This window comes from Thamnophis elegans, chromosome Z (genome assembly GCF_009769535.1).
Source record: "Thamnophis elegans isolate rThaEle1 chromosome Z, rThaEle1.pri, whole genome shotgun sequence".
Classification (NCBI taxonomy): domain Eukaryota; kingdom Metazoa; phylum Chordata; class Lepidosauria; order Squamata; family Colubridae; genus Thamnophis; species Thamnophis elegans.
This window is the reverse complement of record NC_045558.1, coordinates 94,123,764-94,146,615: the sequence shown is the minus strand read 5'-3', so window position 1 is coordinate 94,146,615 and position 22,852 is coordinate 94,123,764. Positions and strand designations below refer to the sequence as shown.

Here is a 22,852-nt window from a genome sequence, read left to right as displayed (position 1 = left end):
AGAAAGCTAGAGACTCCTTTTTCCACATGACAGAGATGAAAAATTGGCAGAAAGGAATAAATATAGTAAATATAATTCTCATTTAAAATAAACCTTTAATCTCTGTACAGGAACAGAAAGACATTTTTAAACATGAAAGTTGTAAGAAATAGAACTAATTTGAATGTGTACAAGTATTTTAAAATTCTTCAACTCTATGTTGTTTGGCCTAAATAAATAGAAGTTAGAAATAAAACAGAGGAAGGAAAATAAAACATCAGCTCATAACTAAAGATTACATATGTTGATATACTAAACTATTTTAGCATACATTAAAAGCAAGCTTTTTTCCCTTTTAACTAAGAATTCTTCAAGAAGTGATCTGTTGCCTGAAATCAGATAGATCTGTTGAAATCACATATATCATGTGCATCCCCACTCCCCAAGTTTAACTCGGGACCTGCATTTTTCATCTCTGAATTTATATTGTAATTGAATCACTGGATCTTGGGGTGCAAATTGAACTCTGCAAACAGATTTTGAGAGGACAAACAGTGCTTAATTTTCGTGGTGGGAAAAACAATGAGAGTTCAAATCTGGAAATTCTATTTTGGTGTGTTTTGTTCCTGGAGCTTTCCAGAAGTGTGAAAAAATTCCACAAGCCTGAGAATTCTGCGTCGCATCAGATCGGAAAGAGGCTGCTGGATTATTTAGAATACATTATTTATCACCTGTTTAAACTACATGGATTCCACACCTGAATAACTGGGAAAGAACTGGCCGGAGTGGTGGACTGTAGGCAACTCCTTCTCCCTGACTCAGTGGCATGTTCTGCATTTTGTTTTTCAAAGTTAGAGTCTAGGGCTCAGGAGCAAGTTCATCAGCACAAGGACGCGAGCGCGACTAGGTATATCCGCCAGCTTTGCGTTTGAAGTGTATGCGCGGGGCGGTTTTTTTGTCCCTTTCCCCAACTCCAGCCTTCCCTTCCCCACAGCCGCGGAAAATTCTGACATTCTACATTAAATGTAACAATGTACCAGTAAACAGCGACTCCTCGCGAACAACCTTAAATGGCAGCGAGACTGGGAGGAGAAGAGACAGAAACCACGTCGATTGGTCGCTTCCTTCCCCTCCTCCTAACAGCTACTCCATTGGGTGCCCTTCTACCCATTTCTTTTTTTTCCTGCCCTCCTCCAGTGCCCGCCCCATTACCAGCAAGTTCGGTTGAGTGTGTATTGCAAAAGGTCTCTCTCTCTCTCTCTCTCTCTCTCTCTCTCTCTCTACCCCCCCTCCTTCTTCCTTTCCCTTCCTATTGCTACCGCCAGTGTTGGAACCGCTGTAAAAGAAAAGGAGGTGGATGCGCTAGGCCGGACTGACTTATCCGTCCGTCCGTCTTTTCTTTCTCCTGCCAGGGACCTTGCGCTGAGCTGGGACCCGGTGAGGAGCGGGCATGGCTGCTTCGCCTGGGGCTCGGCAGGCCGCCTGGGGAGCAGCCACGGACCATCAACGGGAAGGTGGTCGGTTGTGAGACTTCTCTTCCTTTTCCTGCCCCATGTGTGGAGGTAAGTAAATGAGGTGGGGGAAGGCAATAATTTGGGGAAGGTAAAATAGGGCAGGGGTTGCTATGAGAGGGTCAGGGGCATGCAAATAGGCGGGGGGGGGTGAAGTAGGAAATAGGGTAGATAAACCCTAAAGATGTGAGATGCAAAATGTGGGATGCAAAATCACGCCTGGGGATTAAAGAGGCAAGGGGATTGGGGAGGAAAATAATGGTTTGCTCAGAGAGCTGATTAAAAGATAATTACATTTTTGAAGGAGCAGCTACTAAGCAGCATTGTTCAATAAAGCCTCTGATCAGGAGTACTGCGTTTCTGAATATAGGAAAGAAATAGAGAGAGCTATTGAATTTACCCTTGCTTGCAATGTTTCAGGGACACTGCACTATTCACTGCTGGACACTGAAAGCTGGGCTAAAGGGACCTTTGACCTGATATAATAGAGCAACTCTCTTTTTTGTATAGGATTGAGTAAATTTTTGGCAGATAGGCTTAACAAGAATTAGCAGAGATACCAGTTAGATGTCTGTGTAGGAGAAAAATCTCTAGTTACAAAGCTTCATAAATAACCTTGGGCCTGGCTCACACACATAGTTTAGTCTACTTCTCTAGGTTGTGTTCAATATAAAATGAGAAGAAAGAACATGTGCCCTGCCCTGTTTTTCCTAAAAGAGCAATTGGACATAAATGTAACAAACATATAATATTTACTGAACTTATTAGACTGTTTATCTCAGAATGTGGAATGTTGGGAATATACATCTGAAAGTTTCCAAAGCAAGTACTCAACTTTTGGGGTAAACCAGATGCTAATTTGAGCAACCCTTCAATTCTCTGAGAATGCAGTTGCTAAACTAGTGAGGGAAAGTAACCAACTAAGTCTGGATGAGGGCAAAATGTGACTGGCAACTCCTTTTACCAAGTGAAATATTTCCCAAAGGATGAGTGTGAAGGCAGGATAAGTGGTGGTAAAAAACGAGCATGATAAGAGCATAGATGAAAACTACCTTTCTCAAAGTGGCACTCTCTAGATATACTACACTTGTACTTTAGCTGCATTAGTTTGAGTAATTAGAATGGAAAATATGTTATTTGTGATTCACTTTCAATCATGGACGTTATACAGACCTTATAATCAAATAAGGTTATGCTTTTTTTGAAACATGTTAAAAATGTTATTTACAAATATGAAATCCCAGCCCTATATAGATTGTTCCCTTTTTGCTCCCCAACAAAATTAAAATATAATCTTTTTTTTGCTCACTGTGGATGTAATTGGTGCAATATCATTGTTGTGATTATAGTGAAGATATCTAAATTCACAGAGATTTCAATTAATAAACCTAACTTCACCTAATTTGTGAAGAAAAGTATAAGATAGTCAAAATAAACAGATGTATTTGATTATTTTGTGAAAGTCATTGGCAAGGGAGAGGGAAATGAATAAGCTTTTTTATACTTCCCAAGTTGCTACTGAAAATGATCACTAATCCAATTATCCAGATATTTTCCATGCCTAAACTAGGACCTGGAATCTCCATCATTTCAAATCCAGTACTTGAACTTATCTTACAGGGACTGTCAGATTCATGTGTATGTATTCTTTTTTATTTCTTCTTTTTTGCTTAATTAAAGGAAAATAATGGTAGAATGTAGAAGATTCAGCTGAAGAAGATGAATTAATAAAAGTAGGAAGAACTGATAGTAGATGTTCAGAAAGGTCTGGAAATTGATGGATGCAATGGAGGAAGGCTGAATTGGATTAAGGGAGGAGTTGCTTGGAGCTCAGACAAGGCATCATGGAAGGCACATAATAGCTAAGAATAAATTGTTTCCCGACTTGATTCCAGCAGCCAACATAGTCAAGCAATTATAGTCCAGAAAATTTAAGGTCATCAGTTCCTTTTATTTGGTTTCTCTTCTGCATTATTCAGCATTATTATCTGGTTTTGTTTTTAGACTTCTACCAGAGCACTGAAAATGTTCCTCCTATAGTTATTTCATCTTTGTTTTCCAAGTCCTTTGTAATTCAAAGTAGGACTTAGCTCCAACATTTATTTCCAGTGTTATTTCTTTCTAGAATGTGGGGTGTAATAGTTGAAAAGATAAAATTTCCTCAGAGTAGAGAAGGAACGCATTTTCTTCTGATGAGTGGCTTGTATCCCACCTTGGATTGAGAATAAAGCCATCTGGGGAAGTTCAGTTTTGTTCCAGGCAGGGCGCTTGTGCAGCATCCTGTGTAACCAGTATAAAGGCTGTATATTTGAGCATCAGTTCATTTTCTTCACCGAAGAAGATATAAATCTGTGCAGGAGAAGGGCGGGCATCAAATTAATTCTATAGGGTATTTAAGTACCTAGTGGACATGTCAGCTTCTGTTGACCTAAATTGAATCTGTGGCTTGGAAAAAAAAATCAAACCAACTGAAGAGAGACACTAATACAGTTTTTTAAAAAACATACCAAATTTAAAGAGGATAGCTTAACTTTTGCAAGATTTCGTGGCATAGGAACCTAGGAGAGAGTTGATGATGGTAAAGAATATTTTGAGAAATAGGGGGCAGTTGCAAGTGAAAACTTTGAGAGATGCTGTACAATAAATAGCCAATTTAAATAAGAACTTGATTAATTCTTCCCTATTTTCAAGTTTTACAAGTGGCCCAAAAGGGTGGTAAAACTGGCCATCATTGTGTAGTCTTGGTTATGAGAGTCTTGTAGTGTTCCAAATGGACAACTTCCTATTTGGCAGCTGAGTTTAGGTATGGATACAGTGTCCAGGATGAAGGGATGGTGATTCCAGATGGCTGGCTGCAGAGAAGCATTCAATCTGGGGTATCCTATAATGTCTAGTTTTTGTTTTGTCTTTGTTAAGCTAATGAAGGCTGCATCTGGTGTTAAAGGAGTATTTTCCCCAACAATAGGGTGCCAAAGAGATCTTGAAATTACTACCAAGCTTTGCAAGCCCACATTGTTTAAAAAAACCACTAGGTATACATATGTAAAACCTCTGCCTGAAAATATAAATACAGATTTTTTTAACATGCATTTTTGAAACATGTAGTTCTTAGAAGAAAAGAGAAGTTTTGAGTAGCACTGATCAATATCAGTGATGCCATTGTTCTGTCAATCATGTATGTTAATGTTAGATTTTTTAAAATCCCATTTATCTCAAATATATGCATATACATACATACCACACCTACCCCAATTCTTTTATTAACACAATGCATAGCTGATTTGTGGGCTCCACATCCATTGTTGATCTACAATCACAAACTAGGTTTTTTCATGGTCATTCTCTCTTTTCAAAAGTAGATAAGAGCTGATTAATATAGATGCTTTGGCCTCTCTGTCTCTTCTCATCCCTCCCTTTCAAAACCATTGAAATGTAGATTGCCTGGAGGGTGGGGGTGGGGGTACCCAGCAGAAACTTTTGAATCCCGGAAATAGCCAGGTTACAATTCAGTTTTATCTAACCTGGTATCTTTAAAAAGAAAAAGTTGTTGGTTTGTGGGCCTTGATTTTTGTGGAGAAATCCAGATTTCTGTGCTGGGAAGCTAGAAAGGAGTAAGGCAGAAGATGGTGGATGAGGGTGTTGATCTGGAAAAGCCCTTAAACAGATTCTTTTCAGATTTCTGCTTTTTCTTCCTTGGTGTTTACTGCATTTGACAAGTGGCCTCACCTCAATATGTCAGCTACACCTTAGGCTGTTTGGAATGCATATCTAACACCTGTGCAATCAGCCAATACCATCATTGAATGCAATTTTAATGTTTCTAGAGATGAGGTGTATCTTTGGATAGGATTGGTTTGTTTTGTTAGTTTAATACAATACAATACAATACAATAATACAATACAATAGCAGAGTTTGAAGGGACTTTGGAGGTCTTCTAGTCCAACCCTCTGCCTAGGCAGGAAACCCTATACCGTTCCAGATAAATAGCTATCCAACATCTTCTTAAAGACTTCCAGTGTTGGGGCATTCACAACTTCTGAAGGCAAGCTATTCTACTGATTAATTGTTCTAATTGTCAGGAAATTTCTCCTCAGTTCTAAGTTGCTTCTTTCCTTGATTAGTTTCCACCCATTGCTTCTAGTTCTACCCTCAGGTCCCTTGGAGAATAGTTTGACTCCCTCTTCTTTGTGGCAAACCTGAGATATTGGAACATTGCTATCATGTCTCCCCTAGTCCTTCTTTTCATTAAATTAGACATACCCGGTTCCTGCAACCGTTCTTCATATGTTTTAGTCTCCAGTCCCTAATCATCTTTGTTGCTCTTCTCTGCACTCTTTCTAGTCTCCACATTGTTTCTACATCTTGGCAACCAAAACTGAATGTAGTATTCCAAGTGTGGCCTTACCAAGGCATTATAAAGTGGTATTAACACTTCACGTGATCTTGATTCTATCCCTCTGTTTATGTAGCCTAGAACTGTGTTGGCTTTTTTGGCAGCTGCTGCACACTGCTGGCTCATATTTAAATGGTTGTCCACTAGGACTCCAAGATCCCTCTCACAGTTACTACTATTGAGCAAGGTACCACCTATACTGTACCTGTGCATTTTGTTTTTGTTGCCTAAATGTAGAACCTTACTCTTTTCACAATTGAATTTCAATTTATTAGATAGTACTCAAAGTTTAAGTTTGTCAAGATCCTTCTGTATCTTAAGCCTATCATCTGGAGTGTTGGCTACGCCTGCCAGCTTGGTGTCATCTACAAATTTGATGAGTTCCCCATTTATTCCCTCATCCAAATCATTGATGAAGATATTGAAGAGTACTGGGCCTAAAACAGAGCCTTGGGGTACTCCACTGCATACTTCCCTCTATGTAGATGCAGTTCCATTGAGGACTACACGTTGAATGCAGATGGTCAGCCAGTTACGGATCCATCTGGTAGTGATGCTGTCCAACACACATTCTTCTATTTTATCTAGTAATAGGTTATGGTCTACCTTATCAAATGCCTTACTGAAGTCCAAGTAAACTATATTGACAGCATTCCTCTAGTCCACTAATTTTGTCACTTTGTCAAAAAATGCAATAAGATTAGTCTGGCATGATCTGTTTTTGACAAACCCATGTTGGCTTTTGGCTATTACTTTGTTTGCTTCTAGGTGTTCGATAATTCGTTGCTTGATTATCTTTTCCAGAATCTTTCCTGGTATTGAGGTCAGGCTGATAGGTCTGTTTCCTGGAGCTATTTTTTTTCCTTTTTTGAAGATGGGAACCATATCAGCTCTTTTCCAGTCCTCTGGCAGTTCCTCGGTGCTCCATGATCTCTGAAAGATATAGTTCAGTGGTTTGAGATCTCGTCTGCCAGTTCCTTCAGAACCCTGGGGTGTAATCGGTCCGGTCCTGTGATTTGAACTCGTCTAGGATAGACAGGTGCTCACTTACCATTTTCTTCCCTATTTCAATTTGTGTTCCTAATCTGATTTTTGTGGTACTGTTTTTGATAGGTTGGACTGTTTTATCCCTTTGTGTAAAGACAGATGCAAAAAATGAGTTAAATAGTTCTGCTTTCTCCCTGTTGCTTGTCACCTTCTTGCCACTTTATCCCAGCAATGGAGCAATTGTTTCCTTAACCCTTTTCTTGTTTTTGACATGTTGGGAGAAGCTTTTTTTTTAATTATTTTTTTACTTTTGTGGCAAGCCTTTCTTCATTGTGAAACTTAGCTTTCCTTACTTCATCTTTACAGGCTCGGGCTATTTGCTGATATTCTGCCTTAGTTATGTCCCCTCTTTCCACTTTTTATACTTATCTTTTTTGTCTTACAATTTGTCAGAGAGTTCTTTATGCAGCCATGTTGGTTTCTTTTGGGAGCTGTTATTTTTCTTCTTCATTGGTACTGTGCTAGACTGGGCTTTTGTAATCTCATTTTTCAAAATTTCAAAAAGTTTATTGAAATTAGCTCTCTTAAAGTCCAAGACTCTAGTTTGACTTTGTTCTACTACTTGTTTGTATAATGTTGAATTCCAATATTGCATGGTCACTTGCCCCCAGGGTTTCTATGGCTTCAACACCTTCTATAATTTCCTCTCTGTTAGCGAGAATTAAGTCCAATATGGCTGATCCCCTTGTTCCCTTCTTGGGAAACAAAGTTGTTTGCTAGGTTTGTTAGGAACCTGTTGGATCTTCCACTTGGTGCAGAGTTTGTTTCCCAGTTGATGTCAAGGTAGTTAAAATCTCTAAGAGGGAGGGTATAGAAAGAAGCTTGTTATATTTATATTATAAATCTCTAATACGATTCATAGCCCATCTTTCCATACAAAGCAATGCCAGAGGGAATATCTATGTTGCACTGTTGTCAACCCCACACCACTTCAGACAAATGGTTGTCCAATCTCTTCTTAAAAACTTCCAGGGTTGGAGCATTTACAACTTTTAGATTTTTTTCCCCCTTGGAATGAAACCACGATATAGGTATCCTTGACTTACAGCCACAGTTGAGCCCCAAATTTCTGTTGTCAAATGAGGCAGTGCCAGGCACCACTAAAACAATACAGAAAACTTAAAACAGCCATTCCACTTTTTAAAAAAGAGTCAATCCCAAAGCAAACACAGCAGTTGAGAGGGAAACTAAGAGCAGCTGCTCAAGCTAATAGAAAGCCTGTGTATGCTGCCAAAAGCCATTAACCCTTCCAACTCTATTATTGTATGTTCTCTATGTTCTAAACTGGGTGCTTCACAGCAGAAATAATGCAGCAGGCTGGACCGCACATACACTAAATTCATGGCCTGTATTATCAAGCTGCATCATTGTCCCCTCCTGTATCTTTTCCCACAGGAAGAAACAAGAAGTAGCCAACACTGCAGCAGTTATAAAAGGTCTTGGGAAACACCAGGGAGTATCAGCTGATCACAGAAGTGTTACTTAATACTCTTTATAATGAAAATGTTTATAACCTTGTCCTTCTTCCTAAAGGGAAGAGGTTAATCCCATCCCTAGATGGGTGATTGATGGTTTCCCTGCCCTAATCCTGTCAATTTCTGTTGTTTATTGACTTGATTTAGCTTGTATCTGCTGCATTCCAGTGCAACTGTTAAGTGAAGCTATCAACTGAAGGGAGAGAGAAGGGAGAGATGAGTCCTGTGCCGGAGACCATAATTCCTTCTCATTAATTCATTATCACACCATAGCAGTAGTTCTGTCAGCTAGGGAGGCAGATGAATATGGTTTCCATCAAATTTTCAATAAATTTAGTAGAACCTATATTAAAAATTGAGAAATACTTGCAAAAACTGCTGGGGGAAAAGAGCTATTTATAAAATAGGTTTTATAAACTTTTACCTCTTTCAAGAATGGTTTTTCAAAAACAGCCAATCCCCCACCCCAAAATGCACTTTTCAAAATTATTGATAATTTATATACATTATCAATTAAAACTATTATTAATATTTCTGTCCTGGATAACTTGCTTTTGTTTTCCATTATGAAAGTAAGATTTTCTTGAAGTAATAATTGAATCTTTTTGGCTGTCTTCATTTAGGGGCACCCCTTTCCATTTCAGCCTCGCCTCTACTATGTTGCATTTTCAGCATCTTTTCTGATAGCTGTTGCAAATGAAAATGGAGGAAATGACTTTGTCGGGCCTGGATAACAGCAAGTTAGAGGTAAGCTTTTGATAGAGTAGAGCCAAAAAGACTATGGTGAAATGAATACATGAATAGAAAAAAATCTTGCAGTTCTTTTGAATAGCGTGAAGAGCCCACTGTAGTCAGGACTTAGCTTTGATATGTGTGCTATGCGTGATCTATCTTTGATATTTGTATATAAATATTAAGAAGATTTTTTAAAATGCCAGCATTTCCTGAAAGTGAATACATTTTCTTTATATTGGGAAATATAATATATAATAATAGGCAGGTCTCCTGATGTCCCTTGTTCTTGCAGTTAAGCCATTTTTGATCTTGTTTTCTTGCAGGCTTTGGCTCATGATATTTATACTGACTTGATTGATGATGCTTGTCTGGGCTTGTGCTTTGAGGTACACCGTGCTGTCAAATGTGGATACTTCTTTCTGGATGATACAGATCCTGATAGTATGAAGGACTTCGGTAAGTGCATGTTTTAGCCAGTGCCCTTCTTATATTTGCTTACTAGGAATCTTGCTTAGGTGTAAAACCTTGCTACATGGTAGGACATATTATTTCAAGATTATACATACATTGGATTCATACAAGACATTAAACATGCTTCCCTAAAGCTTAGCTACAAAATGTATTTGTTTTGTTATGTCTGGGATACATTTATGCAAACCCAGCTATAAACATATCTTTAACTAAGCATACACAACTGCCAGTTGGGCTGCTATTTTTTTGTTTAAAATCAGACATGCTTGCTGCCACTTAACCTGGCTCACATGTGCACACAGTGTTATGCTCTGTCTCTTTGCGGTAGTTGAGCTGATTACAGCACCTGACTGACCATTTTTTGGCTCAGAAGTTAAATAGAGTCATGCCTGACTTGTACTTTGGTGGAAGATGATCAAGAATGCTGGATTTGTAACTTGTCCTGCAAAGAGAATGAATATCCTGGAAGAAGACAATGGAGAATTGCTTTTGTATTTTTTTAAAGAAATTTATACTATCCATGAAGTTACCAGGAACACACCTCATCTCAAAAGGAGATTTTCTTTTTGTAAGAGAAGTTTAAAACAAGAAGGAAAACTGTTTTGATGAACTGAACAATGCTGGCTTAGCTCAAAATTTCATCTTTTTATATTGTATTTTTATTCTGTCTCTTCTTAAAGTAGTTCAGAATATCCTATATTGTTCCCTACTCATCAGCCATTATTTTAACTTTTGTTGCTCAATAATGGCAAGCTAGGCAGGGGAGTGTGTGTGTGTGTGTGTGTATATGTGTGTGTGTGTGTGTGTGTGTGTACGGGGAGATTATTCTACAATTATCCAAGGAGTTTTGTGAGAATTGAAAGAGTGTTGCATATGTGTCTGCTGGTCAGAACCATTCTAGTGTCTGGAGGTTCTTGTGTCCTCCTATGTGACTGAAAATTGTTCTGGTAGCAACAGTGATTACTACATTGTAGGTCACTATTCTTCTTGTAATGCTTATCTTAAAAGAAGGGAAAACTGAACTGTTTTAAAATCTCTGTCAATCTAAGCTGCTATGCTTTGGTGATATTCTTGAGATGCTTATGTATGTAGCTCTTTTCCTGCCTATATATTCAACTGAGAGACATCCTTCTTTCTCTTTTGGTTATAGAAATTGTGGATCAACCAGGACTGGATATTTTTGGTCAGGTATATAACCAGTGGAAGACTAAGGAGTGTGTGTGCCCAAACTGTAGCCGAAGCATTGCTGCCTCCCGCTTCGCCCCACACTTGGAGAAGTGCCTTGGTATGGGTCGGAACAGCAGCCGCATTGCCAATAGGAGGTGAGGATATGAGAAAGCTCTGAACATTATAAGCTTTTCCTAGGAGGAAAAGAGGTGAGACCAAAGGATCACATGCTTGGAAATCAGAAGTAACAGAAGAAGGAAAGAAAATCCAACTTTGGGATTCCTATGATTGTATGCTTTATGTTTATTCTATGCTTAAAGTAATGCATTATTCATTGTCATGCTTGCCTAAATTATGCACCACTGAAAAAGTTGAACTGATGCATTTTTGCATCATTTTACATTTGTTTGCCACCGCAAAGAATGTGGAGATATGAAAGGCAGTACAGTCAATCATTCAAAGGATTATGAAGAAAGCAAGGGAGTGCTAGAAAAACATATATAATTATTTCATTGATTATGCTAAAACATTTGATTGTGGGGATCACAAAAACTGACAAATTCTTAAAGAGATTGGAGAACCAGATCACCCTACCTGTGTCCTAAAAATTATTTCAAGAAATAACAATTAGAATCAGACATGGAACAATTTATTGGCTCATTTGGTTTGAAAATCAACATTAAAAAAACTAAGATCATGGCATCTGGTCTCATCACTTCCTGGCAAATAAAAGTGGAAGAAATGGAAGCGGCAATAAATTTTGTTTTCTTGAGCTTCAAGATCATTGCAGAAGTGACTGAAGCCATGAAATTAAAATATCTTGCTTTTTGAGAGGAAAGCTATGGCAAACCAAGACAGCATAATGAAAAGCAGAGACATCATTTTGCTGACAAAGGTTTGTATAGTCCAAACTATGGTTTTCCCAATAGCAATGCATGGGTGTGAAATTTGGACCATAAGGAAGGCTGAGCACCAAAGAATTGATGCCTTTGAATTATGGTTTCAGAGAAGACTCTTGAGAGTCCCTTGGACTGCAAGAAGATCAGATCAGCCAATCCTAAAATAAATTAACCCTCACTGTTCTTTGGAAGAACAGATAATGAAACTCAAATGTTTTGGCCACCAAATGAGAAGAAAGGACTAATTGGAGGAGACACTGATGTTGGGAAAGATTGAAGGCAAAAGGAGAAAGATATGACAGAGGTTGAGATGGTTAGATAATGTCATCGATGCAATGAATATGAATATGGGAGACAGTGGAAGATGGGGGAGTCTGTGCTATGGTCACAAAGAGTTGGATATGACTTAGCAACTAAACAACGAAATGGGCAATCAATTCCCTATTTTCTATATGGTGTCTTTGCTCCGACAGCTGCTAAAATATGGCATGGGATGATCTGTAATTGCAGAATGTTGCCCTAAAGCGAATTCTCTGCTTATACATTACGATGAAAGAATGCACTCAGCACTGTGTGAGAGTTTGATTTCCTGTGGTATTCCACTTAAGGGATTGAGCTGCAAGTCAGAAAGCACCTGGTACAAGTTTTACCTTTGCATCAAACTCTCAATTCCAGGAACAAAAAAACTATTTAGGTTTCTTAGCTTCTTGCTTCCATTGCAGTTTGAGTCTATATTGACCTGCTTCACAGGGTTGCAGGTAAGTTTCATCAGAAATGCTACCCAGTCTATAAACCAGTTTTCCCTAATATTGGTATCATAGCAGCTGCTGAATTCTTGAAATTAGAAGCCATACATAGGTAGCACTAGGTTGAGGAAGTTTGCTATACATGCTAAGAAATATAGTGATAATTGGTAATTAAGACACTTGCTTATTTTGTGCTGGACAAAATTCCTTTAATGCTAATAGAGTTTCCAACTTTCTACCAACTCCCTATTATATTACTACAATTAATGGGTAATTTGGAATTGTTGTATGGAAGGATGGCAAGCTCCGGTGATATTACTTGGGACCAATTTCTCAGTTGAGAATATTGTGTTGGCGGGACTGAGTTTCTAAGTTTAAAAAAGACACAACATCAATCTTGGAAACCTGAACTCTGCTCATCCTTTTCCTAGGATTTATACCCATTTCATATAACACACTTGCCAATCTTTGAGCTTCCTTACTGCCTAGCAATACCATGGAGCAGTGCTACATTTCCTGCAATCACCCTTTGCATGAGTTAGTAGCTTGGAACAGAAAGTGTCAGTCTAATTACAATCTTTCCTCCTGAAAGAAAAAGAAAAGAACTATTTTCCCCTTTTCTTGTTTTCCCCGTTGCAGGATAGCAAGTAGTAATAACATGAATAAATCTGAGAGTGATCAAGAGGACAATGATGACATAAATGATAATGACTGGTCATATGGATCTGAGAAGAAAGGTATGCTGAAGCAATGATGTGTTTGTGTGTATGCTCTTTTGTAAAGATAGTCTCTTTCTAGAATGAGGAATTGATATTGAATTTGGCTGCCAGTTCAATCAGAAATTCTGACAAGTTAGTTTTGCTAGAAGGCTCTTCTGCTATTATTTGGTGGGTTGAAAGGGGCAATCTTGCATCTTGAGCATTTTGCTATATGGAGTCTAATGCAAAAGATATGGATTAAGACAGAGTCGATTTGATTTAAATAAACATTATTTAAATCACAATTTAAATTATGATTTAAATCACTAATGAAAAGGCTTGATTTAAATCAACTCGATTTAAATCAAACATTTTAAAGAGCATCTGTCATCTCTGCTCCTCTTCTGACTCGCTGTTGACTCACCAACAGTCCCAATGTTGCAGAATATACAACCTCATGCTACATAACTAAGCTCCATTTCATGCTGAATAGACTAAATTATTTATGTATCTTAAATAGAAAATCGTCTTTAGATAGATTTTTACTCCAAAAGCACTTTATTAAAATAAATTTGATTTTTAAAAATCTGATTTAAATAAAAAAATCTGTTGTAAAATTTATTTTTTTAAAAAATATCTATTTTTATCCACCCTGGATTAAGATAAAGTTCTCAACTTTGAGGGCAGGAGAGAGAGAGAGAGAGAGAGACAGACTACCAATGTCACAGCGAATTATCATTGGCCAGTTTTGTATTACTCTGGATTTAAAGACAAGAGGACGAAAAAACTTTAGTTTCCTCTGATGGAGATATGTTGTAGAGGATGTAATTAATTATTAACAATTAATTATGATAATCAACCTGCTACTATAATGGAGACTGCTTATTATGGTCACAGATAGTGATGACTTATGTGAGACAGCCTTGCTTAATGACTGTCACCCCTGCTTTCCCTGATGTCATTGTTAGGTAAATGCATGTGTCGTTAAGCATGCATCATAGGTGGAAGAGGCCTATCACCCAGCTGAGTCCATAAAGAAGGCAGATAAGCAGCAAAAAGCTTTGCAAAGCCAAAATGATTCCAGCTAGATTAAGATCTAGCTCTGATTGTGTTCCAATGCCAGATAGGCTCCCAAATAAGCTTAAATGCTTGGCCAATGAAACCACACTTTTGGGTTAGGCCTTTTTTCCACTTGAAACTTTGTATTATTTAATCTTTGCAGAAATGTATGCTCAGCATTGTTATATCCCATAGATCACATGTACTCTATTGATAACCCATATGTCATTAGTTTTTGTTCTATGATATGCCATCTTGATGGAAAATTACCAGTCTTTGTTAGTTGAAATAAACCTGAGGGGAAATAATTTAATAAATTAATCATACTTTAACATCAGCCTCCATACCCTAATTTCAATTTTACATATCTCTGTTTCTAACTTAAGACAAGAATGAACTCTCTGGGCTACTACAAATATAGACTCAGAACTTTGGTCTGTATTACTTCAAGGCATTTTTTCTAACATGCAGATCACATGGGCCCATGTAATTCTTGGATCAAACATTAAACTCAAAAATGTTTTAAGGGGTTGGTATAATAAAATATCTCCTTTTTGTCTCCTAATTAGCAAAGAAGAGGAAATCAGATAAGGTAAGCTCATGCCTTCCTTTAATATTGATTTTGTTATTAAAATAAGCATTTCTATATTTTTTTTTCCAAAGTTAGTATTAGAAAAAATTGAAGGTGTATTTCTTCTGTATGTGAACAGTCTCACTGATTACTCTCAGTTTTCATGATCTTATACTATTTGTGAAACCTGGATTTTGAAATCTCTTGTGCATTGGATTGAGAACTGAGAAATTGTGCTATTATAAAGGCCTTGAGAAGCAAGATTATGCCTCAATTTGGATCCTTTAGGATGTTTTTTCTCAGTTTATTCTGTGAGTCTACATCTTTTATCCTTTCCATCATATGGCTTCTTTGAATTGTAAGAGGTTATATCCTCAGATAGTTCTAAACTAAGAGGAAGAAAAAAGAAAGGCACCAAATACAGAAAAAAGAGAAAGAGCCTCTAACAGGCATAGAAAAATTTATAAAATTTTAAATATTTCACCCTTTTTACAACTCTCTAATCCATTAATTCAAGGTAAAACTCAAAATACACTGGGAATGTAATTTTTCCTTCCCAGATACTCTAGTAATTAATGTTCTGTATCTGTATATCAACAACATTCTTTAAAACTATTCATTTTACAATAATTTCTGTGCTTTGTCTGTTTCAAATATTATTTGGGTACCAGATAACCAAACATTTTTTAAAACCTAACCATCTGCATTGCTATTACTGATGTTCAAAACCTTGAATGAGTAGCCTGATTTTTGTCACTGAAATGAAACAATGTTGAAAGTCTGGCCTTCAAGTTTGGGAAGGAATTTAGTTGTAGGCAGTGGTGGGATCCTGCAGGTTTAACAACCAGTTTGGTGATTGCATGGTTCGTATGCACGCACCGCATGTGTCACCAGCTTTAACAAAACTTACCTTCCACGTTACTTCTGGGGAGTAGCATAGCTGAGGCGCAGCAATCCTCTCTGTTGTGCGAATCAGCAGAAAGTAAAGCACAAGAGTGGAGGACAGGGCAATCTGATCATCAAAGTGAATCGGTTTGCTACACAGCTGATCATCAGAGCTACTGATTCGCCTAAACCAGTCCGAACTAGTTGAATCCCACATCTGGTTATAGGATCTATTAAATTCAGAGTTTCCACACACACCCATGCCAAATTATACCTTTTATTTTTCCTGAATTTTTTCAGAATCCCAATTCTCCCCGACGATCCAAGTCCCTGAAACATAAAAATGGTGAGTATATTGTGGAATGTCATCTTTTATTGTTCTCATATCTGATCTCCATATGACATAGCATAATGCATTTGTAAATAATTTTCCAATTCTCCTGTAGACTTTTTGTGTATTTTAATTAAAATTAAAATTTGGAGTGGAGAGGCTACATACTTTCAGCACTACAAGAAGTGCCTGCCTTTGGAAAGCCTAGTTTTCTTGTGTTTCTGCATGAGTGATGAATATGGGCATGCCAGATTAATTGCCGGGTAACTAGCGCTTCTAAAGCAGAAAACTAAATAGCATGAGTTCTCCACACATAGATTTGCTGGTAGAGATCCATCAGAACACTTCTTATGCAGCCAAACTTTCAGATGCTTTTATCCCACTTAATGTAGTAGCAGATTTCTCATTGAACTATAACATGTGTCAGGATTGTTTGTCAATTACTGTTGTAAAATGCTGTGGGAAAATGTAGAAAGAGAAAATCAAGGACAACTGATGTGTTGTACAATCAGAATATTTTTGGTCAATCTGCTGAATAACTCAGTAGTTCTTAAGTAGGCCAAAGTGTGCTGGGTTTAAAGTTTTTAGTGGAAAGGCATGGGCATGCACTATGCTCAGGAAACAAAGGTTGTCATAGCCTTCAATTGGATTGGCATTTGTAGGACGTACATAGCATGGACTAGAGTTATCCTACTTAGGCTGCCAAAATGCACATTAGATGTTGCAGCCCTACCACAGACAAACTGCTATTCTGGTCTATCAAGTAAGGAGGAAATACTGAACATTTGGAGGAACCTACGGAAGGCTTGGTGGGTTGTGGTACATGAGCAAGTAGTAATGGCAGTTAGGTGATGGGCTTGCTTAAAAGAGTCTTTCATGAATGGCAACAAGGAAATATATATAAAAAAAGCCTTCAGAATCACAGCTTTCCTGGGTCACCATGAAAATAACTGTAAGGAATGGGAGTCAGCCTACCTGTTGCTTCACTGTTTGAGATTACTTTCTCCACTAATTAAACCTTCTTACTATAATTTATGTTAAACATGTTTCAGAATTGTTGGAATTCATTCTGGATGTTTGCGTGCAGGACAGCTTCGGCTGTCTGAAACACACATACACAGGGATGCAAAAACATTGCCTAACGGTCATAACTCACTATGCAGCCTTTTGTAACAAGAACTGTGTGAGCCTACTCCCACACATGCCCTTCCTCCCCCCCTATGCTGTGCTATAGCTTTCTGTTTCCTCTCTCCCCCTCCCATTGCCATGCAGCTTGAAATCTTCTGTTCCCCCTTTTGCCCCCCTTTGCCCACCCTTTGCCATGATGTGACTTTCTATTGGTTTATTTCTGGAATGCTGTGAACTTTTCATTAGCTTACTTGTGCCATGTGTGATTATGACGCTGTAACTAACTTTTTCTAATAAAAGAGCCCTTCGAGGATCCTTCTAGGCTTTTGCTCATCCCAAGGAATTTCGTCTGGTGTTTTCCTTTTGATTAGGCAAGGACACATGAGCAGCCCACCAGTGTGGCGAACAACGCCGCAACTGGTGACCCCCGACGTGATCTTGCTGATCAAGCACGTCGTCTCATTTGGCACCCCCATTGCTTACCGGCGAAGGAACGCCCCTTGCATACCAGGACCGGCCGTCGCAGACGGAGCATCCTCCCAATCGTGAGTTATGGGGGCAGAATTCTCTAAGCCTCAGGTTGCGCACCTCCAAGAACTTAGAGAATTGGCCAAAACCTCAATATTAATCTTAAAAAACAATGGGAACTTTCTCCCCATCCCTTCGAAAAAAGACCTTACTGACCTTCTCAGGTATATTTATCAAAATTGTCCCACATACCCTGATAAGGGCTCAATTCGGATAGCCACTTGGGAAAAATTAGGGAAGTATTTCCATGACCCTCCAAGGGCACCAGGGAAAATACTTTCCACTTGGCGGATCGTCATGGAATGTTTAAAAGTTCATGAACAAGCCGTGATAGGGGGACCAGACACCCCCCCCGCCATATTTGGAAACCTTTTCACTAAATTCACACTCTGAATCCAAAGCTTTCTCTTCCCTTGTATGCATGCCTTTGTCACCCTCAGCCTTTGAAGCTCCTCAGCATTACATTCCTTTAAAGGACGCTTTTGCCTGCTTTCCAACCTGACCCCCACACAAAAGGCTGTTTCTTATCTTCCTTCTTATTTCAATCTCTTGGCAAGTGAATCTGCCTGGCTCTTCCTATTTTCTTCCAGTGATCCCGGCTATCTCTCTTTCATTACCCCCTATGATGCCTCTATTAGTCTTTCCTCATCGTGATTTCATGTCTCAAGGAGTTCTTGCTACTCCCTTTCTTACTGACTCTTCTGATTTCTTTTCTGTTGCTTTGATGACATTTTCCTGCCTGAAGCACCTGAATCTTTTTCACAGATGTTTCACAGAGCAATTGATTCATAGGATCTGAATTGGAATGGAGAAAAATGGTTTTGTGCATGCGTGTGTGTGTGTGTGTGTGTGTGTGTGTGTGTGTGTGTGTGTGTTTGAGGGAGCGAGGGCTCCAGTAAGGAGATTAGGAAAGTAGGTAAATTATTGCAAACATGATTAATCGAAGATAAGTATGGGGACAGGTTGGGCAGTAGAGAGTAAAGAGAAAGTGATAAAAGAGTGGGAGAGAGGAAGAAAGAAAAAGAGTGAAAGAGACAGAAAGAGACAAAGAAGAGAGAGAGGGGAGAAGGACAGAAGAATAGAAGGAGAAAGTGACAGAAGAATGGAAGAGAGAGAAAGAGAAAGTGAACAGAGACAAAGAGATAGAGGATGAGAGAGACAGAGAGAGAAGAGAGGAAGAGGAAAGAGATATCCCACAGCCCTTACAATACCCCAGTGTTTGCTATCAGAACAAAAAGTGCAGGAACAATTACAAAAAGGACACATTGAGCCCTCCCTGAGTCCCTATAACACTCCTGTGTTTGTTATAAAAAAGAAATCTGGTAAATGGCGTTTTTTGCATGATTTGAGGGCTGTTAATAATATTCTCCAGCCCATGCACCTCCCGACCTTAGATTGGCTCTTTTGAAAACTGTTCCCCTGCAATGGCACACTCCATATTCCCCCCTCCCACTTCCTCAGGCCATGACTATTTTTGCTGATGGAAGCAAAACCTATGGTGCTTGTGCCTGGCAGGAGAATGGTCGGTGGTGTACAAAAATTACTCCCCCGCAGACTTCCGCTCAGCGTGCGGAGCTTGCTGCCTCTATTTTGGCTTTTTCCACTTTTCCAAATAAACCCTTTAACTTGATTTTGGATAGCCTCTATGTAACTCAGATTGTGAAATCAATCTATGAGGCCTATCTTTCTCCCTGATTGGAACTACAATTACTCTCACTTTTCTTATTTTTGCAAAAGTTAATTTCTGCTATCACACCTTGGGATAGCCACTCTTACTTTCATCAGAACAAAAAAGCGCTCATAAAACAATTTGGCCTTACGTCAGCGGGGGCATCTGCAATCATTCAACAATGCCCAAATTGTAGTCGGCAATCTCATTCCCTCCCTATGGGAGTTAATCCCAGAGGGACAGAATGTTGCCAAATTTGGCAAATGGATGTAACTCAATATGCATCCTTTGCTCCTTGGAAGTATCTACATGTAATCATAGATACATTCTCTGGCTTCTTGTTTGCTACCCCACAAAGGGGAGAAGCCACAAAACATGTTATCAACCACTGCATTCGAACCTTCGCATCGCTGGGACGCCCAAAAGAGATAAAAACAGACAATGGGCCCGCTTATACTAGTGCAGCATTTGCTGCTTTTTGCAACCAATGGGACATTGTGCACAAATTCGGCATTCCATATAACAGCCAAGGACAGGCAATGGTTGAGCGCGCTAATCAGACTCTTAAGCATGCCCTTGATCGCTACATTGAAACACAGGGGAAAGCACCCCCTAGCCTCCCAGCTTTGCAAAACATTCTTAATCTTTGTCTCTATACATTAAACTTTTTAAATCTCACCGGTCAGCCGCCTTCCTCAGCAGCAACTCGTCATTTCGCAGCTCCACCTTCTGCTGACACTCTTCGACCACCTGTCTACTATCGCTGCTTGCCTGACCTGACGTGGCGAGGACCTGCTGACCTGATTACCTGGGGAAGGGGCTATGCTGCCATCCAACTGAAAGACAAGGTTCTTTGGATCCCAGGACGGCACGTAAGACCATATTTGCCAAAACCACCTACACAACCACCTACACAAACACAGAAGCCGCCTGACCATGACCAACCAGCAGGAACCACAGCTTGAGGCTGTCTCTGTCTCTGACCTGGAGAACAGGGCAGAGCACCCTCCACCTTCCACTCCCCCGGAGGAAGTTTCCAAGCCTTTGGACTGCAGACCATTTTCACATCACATGATTATCTTTGCTTTATTGATGGTCATTTTGTTTTTGCTTATCTGGGTTGGGGAATGTCAGGCAGTTCCTGCTGGGGCAAAGGATGTCTCCACCCCACATCATCGGCCCAAACGCACAATGGATTGGCATGTAAATGAGTTTCATCTTCTTATACATAACCTTACCCGTATTAACAATCTGTCTGATTGCTGGGTTTGTACGCATGGCCCTGCCTCTAACATGCAGGGCTGGCCCATTCTAGCCTCTGGAACTTTAAACCTCACAGGCTGGAATGTTACTGTACTATATTCCACAAAAAGTAATCGTGCACATACTATCTACGATTCTGCCCAGTATATTTTGACACATCGGGTTTTACCCCCTCTTGCCCCCATCTGCATTACATGGTGGAATGTCTCGCATGAAGGTTATGAAGCAGTAACTATTGGTGGTATCACCAAGCAAATCCCTTTGCCCCGCTTTTCTGTTGGGGATTATCCCCACTGCAATGCTACTTTCAAAATTACAGAAACTGGCTACGATTGTTCACACTTATCATTACCTGAGCATTTTAAGTGTAGAAAAGAAGATAGTATAGTCATAGATTTATTCTCTAACAGGAGAGGGATGGTTGCCTTTAACAGAGTACAGGAACAAATCTGGGGCCATCATGGGTATTATTTGTATGGGTTACCACCTGGCCTGTACTGGCTTTGTGGTCATTGGGCTGGGAAGGTGTTGCCCCCTGTATGGAATGGTACTTGCACTATTGGAACTCTGGCACCTGCCGGAATCTCAGCACATCCCATGTCTCAACCCGATAGTGCCTGGGAGAAACAATTTGGGTGGGCCAGACAAAAGAAAGCAATCAATCCAGCTTTAGGTTATGATCCTGACAATACCTATCTGACAGAAGGTGAAAGATTTATTGCTATAGCCCTACCACTCTTGGGTGTCGCATGGAACATTAAACAACTGCGTATCTTATCTGCTCAAATGGAAACCCTAGCTAACACCACGATATTTGGGCTACAAGCCCTGCAGGCAGAAGTTGACTCTTTAGCTGGAATTTTAACTCAACATAGATTAGCTTTGGATTACTTGTTAAGCAAGGAAGGAGGCCTATGTGTTTGGTTGAATGCTACCTGTTGTCATTATTTGAACCAGTCCGGAGAAATTGAAACCAGTGTGGAAAAATTACATGATATTGTTCAAACAGTTAGACAGACATATAAGGCCTCGGACTCCTTGTGGGATTGGCTGACCTCTTGGCTACCTAATTTTAGCTGGTTGGGAAATACTGTCAAGACCATTATAACCCTTGTTGCTTTGCTGATACTGTTGTGCTGCTGTATTCAATGTGTACCCTCTTTATTTGCAATGTGCAAGAATATACTCTCTAGCTTGGCTCCACAGAAGAAAATTCACATTGTCAACCACATGGAGTTACATGAACAGGCAACCCCTTTCATGGGGAAAGATCCCTTCCGCATGCCCAGCGATGAAGAGGGAGACGCTGCTTTTTAAAACAAAAACAGAGGAGATGTTGGAATTCATTCTGGATGTTTGCGTGCAGGACAGCTTCGGCTGTCTGAAACACACATACACAGGGATGCAAAAACATTGCCTAACGGTCATAACTCACTATGCAGCCTTTTGTAACAAGAACTGTGTGAGCCTACTCCCACACATGCCCTTCCTCCCCCCCTATGCTGTGCTATAGCTTTCTGTTTCCTCTCTCCCCCTCCCATTGCCATGCAGCTTGAAATCTTCTGTTCCCCCTTTTGCCCCCCTTTGCCCACCCTTTGCCATGATGTGACTTTCTATTGGTTTATTTCTGGAATGCTGTGAACTTTTCATTAGCTTACTTGTGCCATGTGTGATTATGACGCTGTAACTAACTTTTTCTAATAAAAGAGCCCTTCGAGGATCCTTCTAGGCTTTTGCTCATCCCAAGGAATTTCGTCTGGTGTTTTCCTTTTGATTAGGCAAGGACACATGAGCAGCCCACCAGTGTGGCGAACAACGCCGCACAGAATGTTTTGAATATTTCAGAATGCTATTACATTTTTTTAATGCTAAATTGAACATTTGTGTTTCCTTGATATGCAAATGGCCATATGGAATCTATGAATTGGCCTTTAAAAACAAATACTAGTTCTCTGACATGCGAATTGATGAGCATCATAGTAGACAGGGAAATCATATGTATTGTTACTTATGTGTATTCTCTTTTATCTTCCTATAGGGGAGCTGAGTGGTAGCTCAGACCCATTTAAGGTGAGTTTAGTTCAGCACAGCAATGCTGTTGTCCTATCATTCAGTGTTGCTACTAAGGATTTTAGAAAGTATTAGATCTTCTACAAAACCTGTTTTGAGGTTGTATTGATACCTGAGTCAGTTTGTCTAAATACAGCAGTGGTTCTGGAGCCCATTCCCACAGTATGCCTGAATTTGATGGCATAAATTCCTACACTTAAAAAAGGAATGTGAGAAAATGTTAATA

General features: G+C 39.4%; 1 protein-coding gene across 1 annotated transcript in view; it reads left to right on the top strand.

Annotated features, from left to right (window-relative positions):
- The first annotated feature begins 1,229 nt into the window (after positions 1–1,229).
- Positions 1,230–22,852, top strand: part of LOC116520704 (ataxin-7-like protein 3) — a 36,320-nt gene continuing 14,697 nt past the window's right edge. The window contains exons 1-8 of the mRNA XM_032235006.1: positions 1,230–1,541; positions 9,030–9,153; positions 9,465–9,597; positions 10,763–10,934; positions 13,064–13,161; positions 14,751–14,773; positions 15,938–15,983; positions 22,595–22,626. Coding sequence (XP_032090897.1) covers positions 9,103–9,153; positions 9,465–9,597; positions 10,763–10,934; positions 13,064–13,161; positions 14,751–14,773; positions 15,938–15,983; positions 22,595–22,626 — 555 coding nt within the window. The 5' untranslated portion in view covers positions 1,230–1,541; positions 9,030–9,102. The remainder of the gene's footprint in view (positions 1,542–9,029; positions 9,154–9,464; positions 9,598–10,762; positions 10,935–13,063; positions 13,162–14,750; positions 14,774–15,937; positions 15,984–22,594; positions 22,627–22,852) is intronic.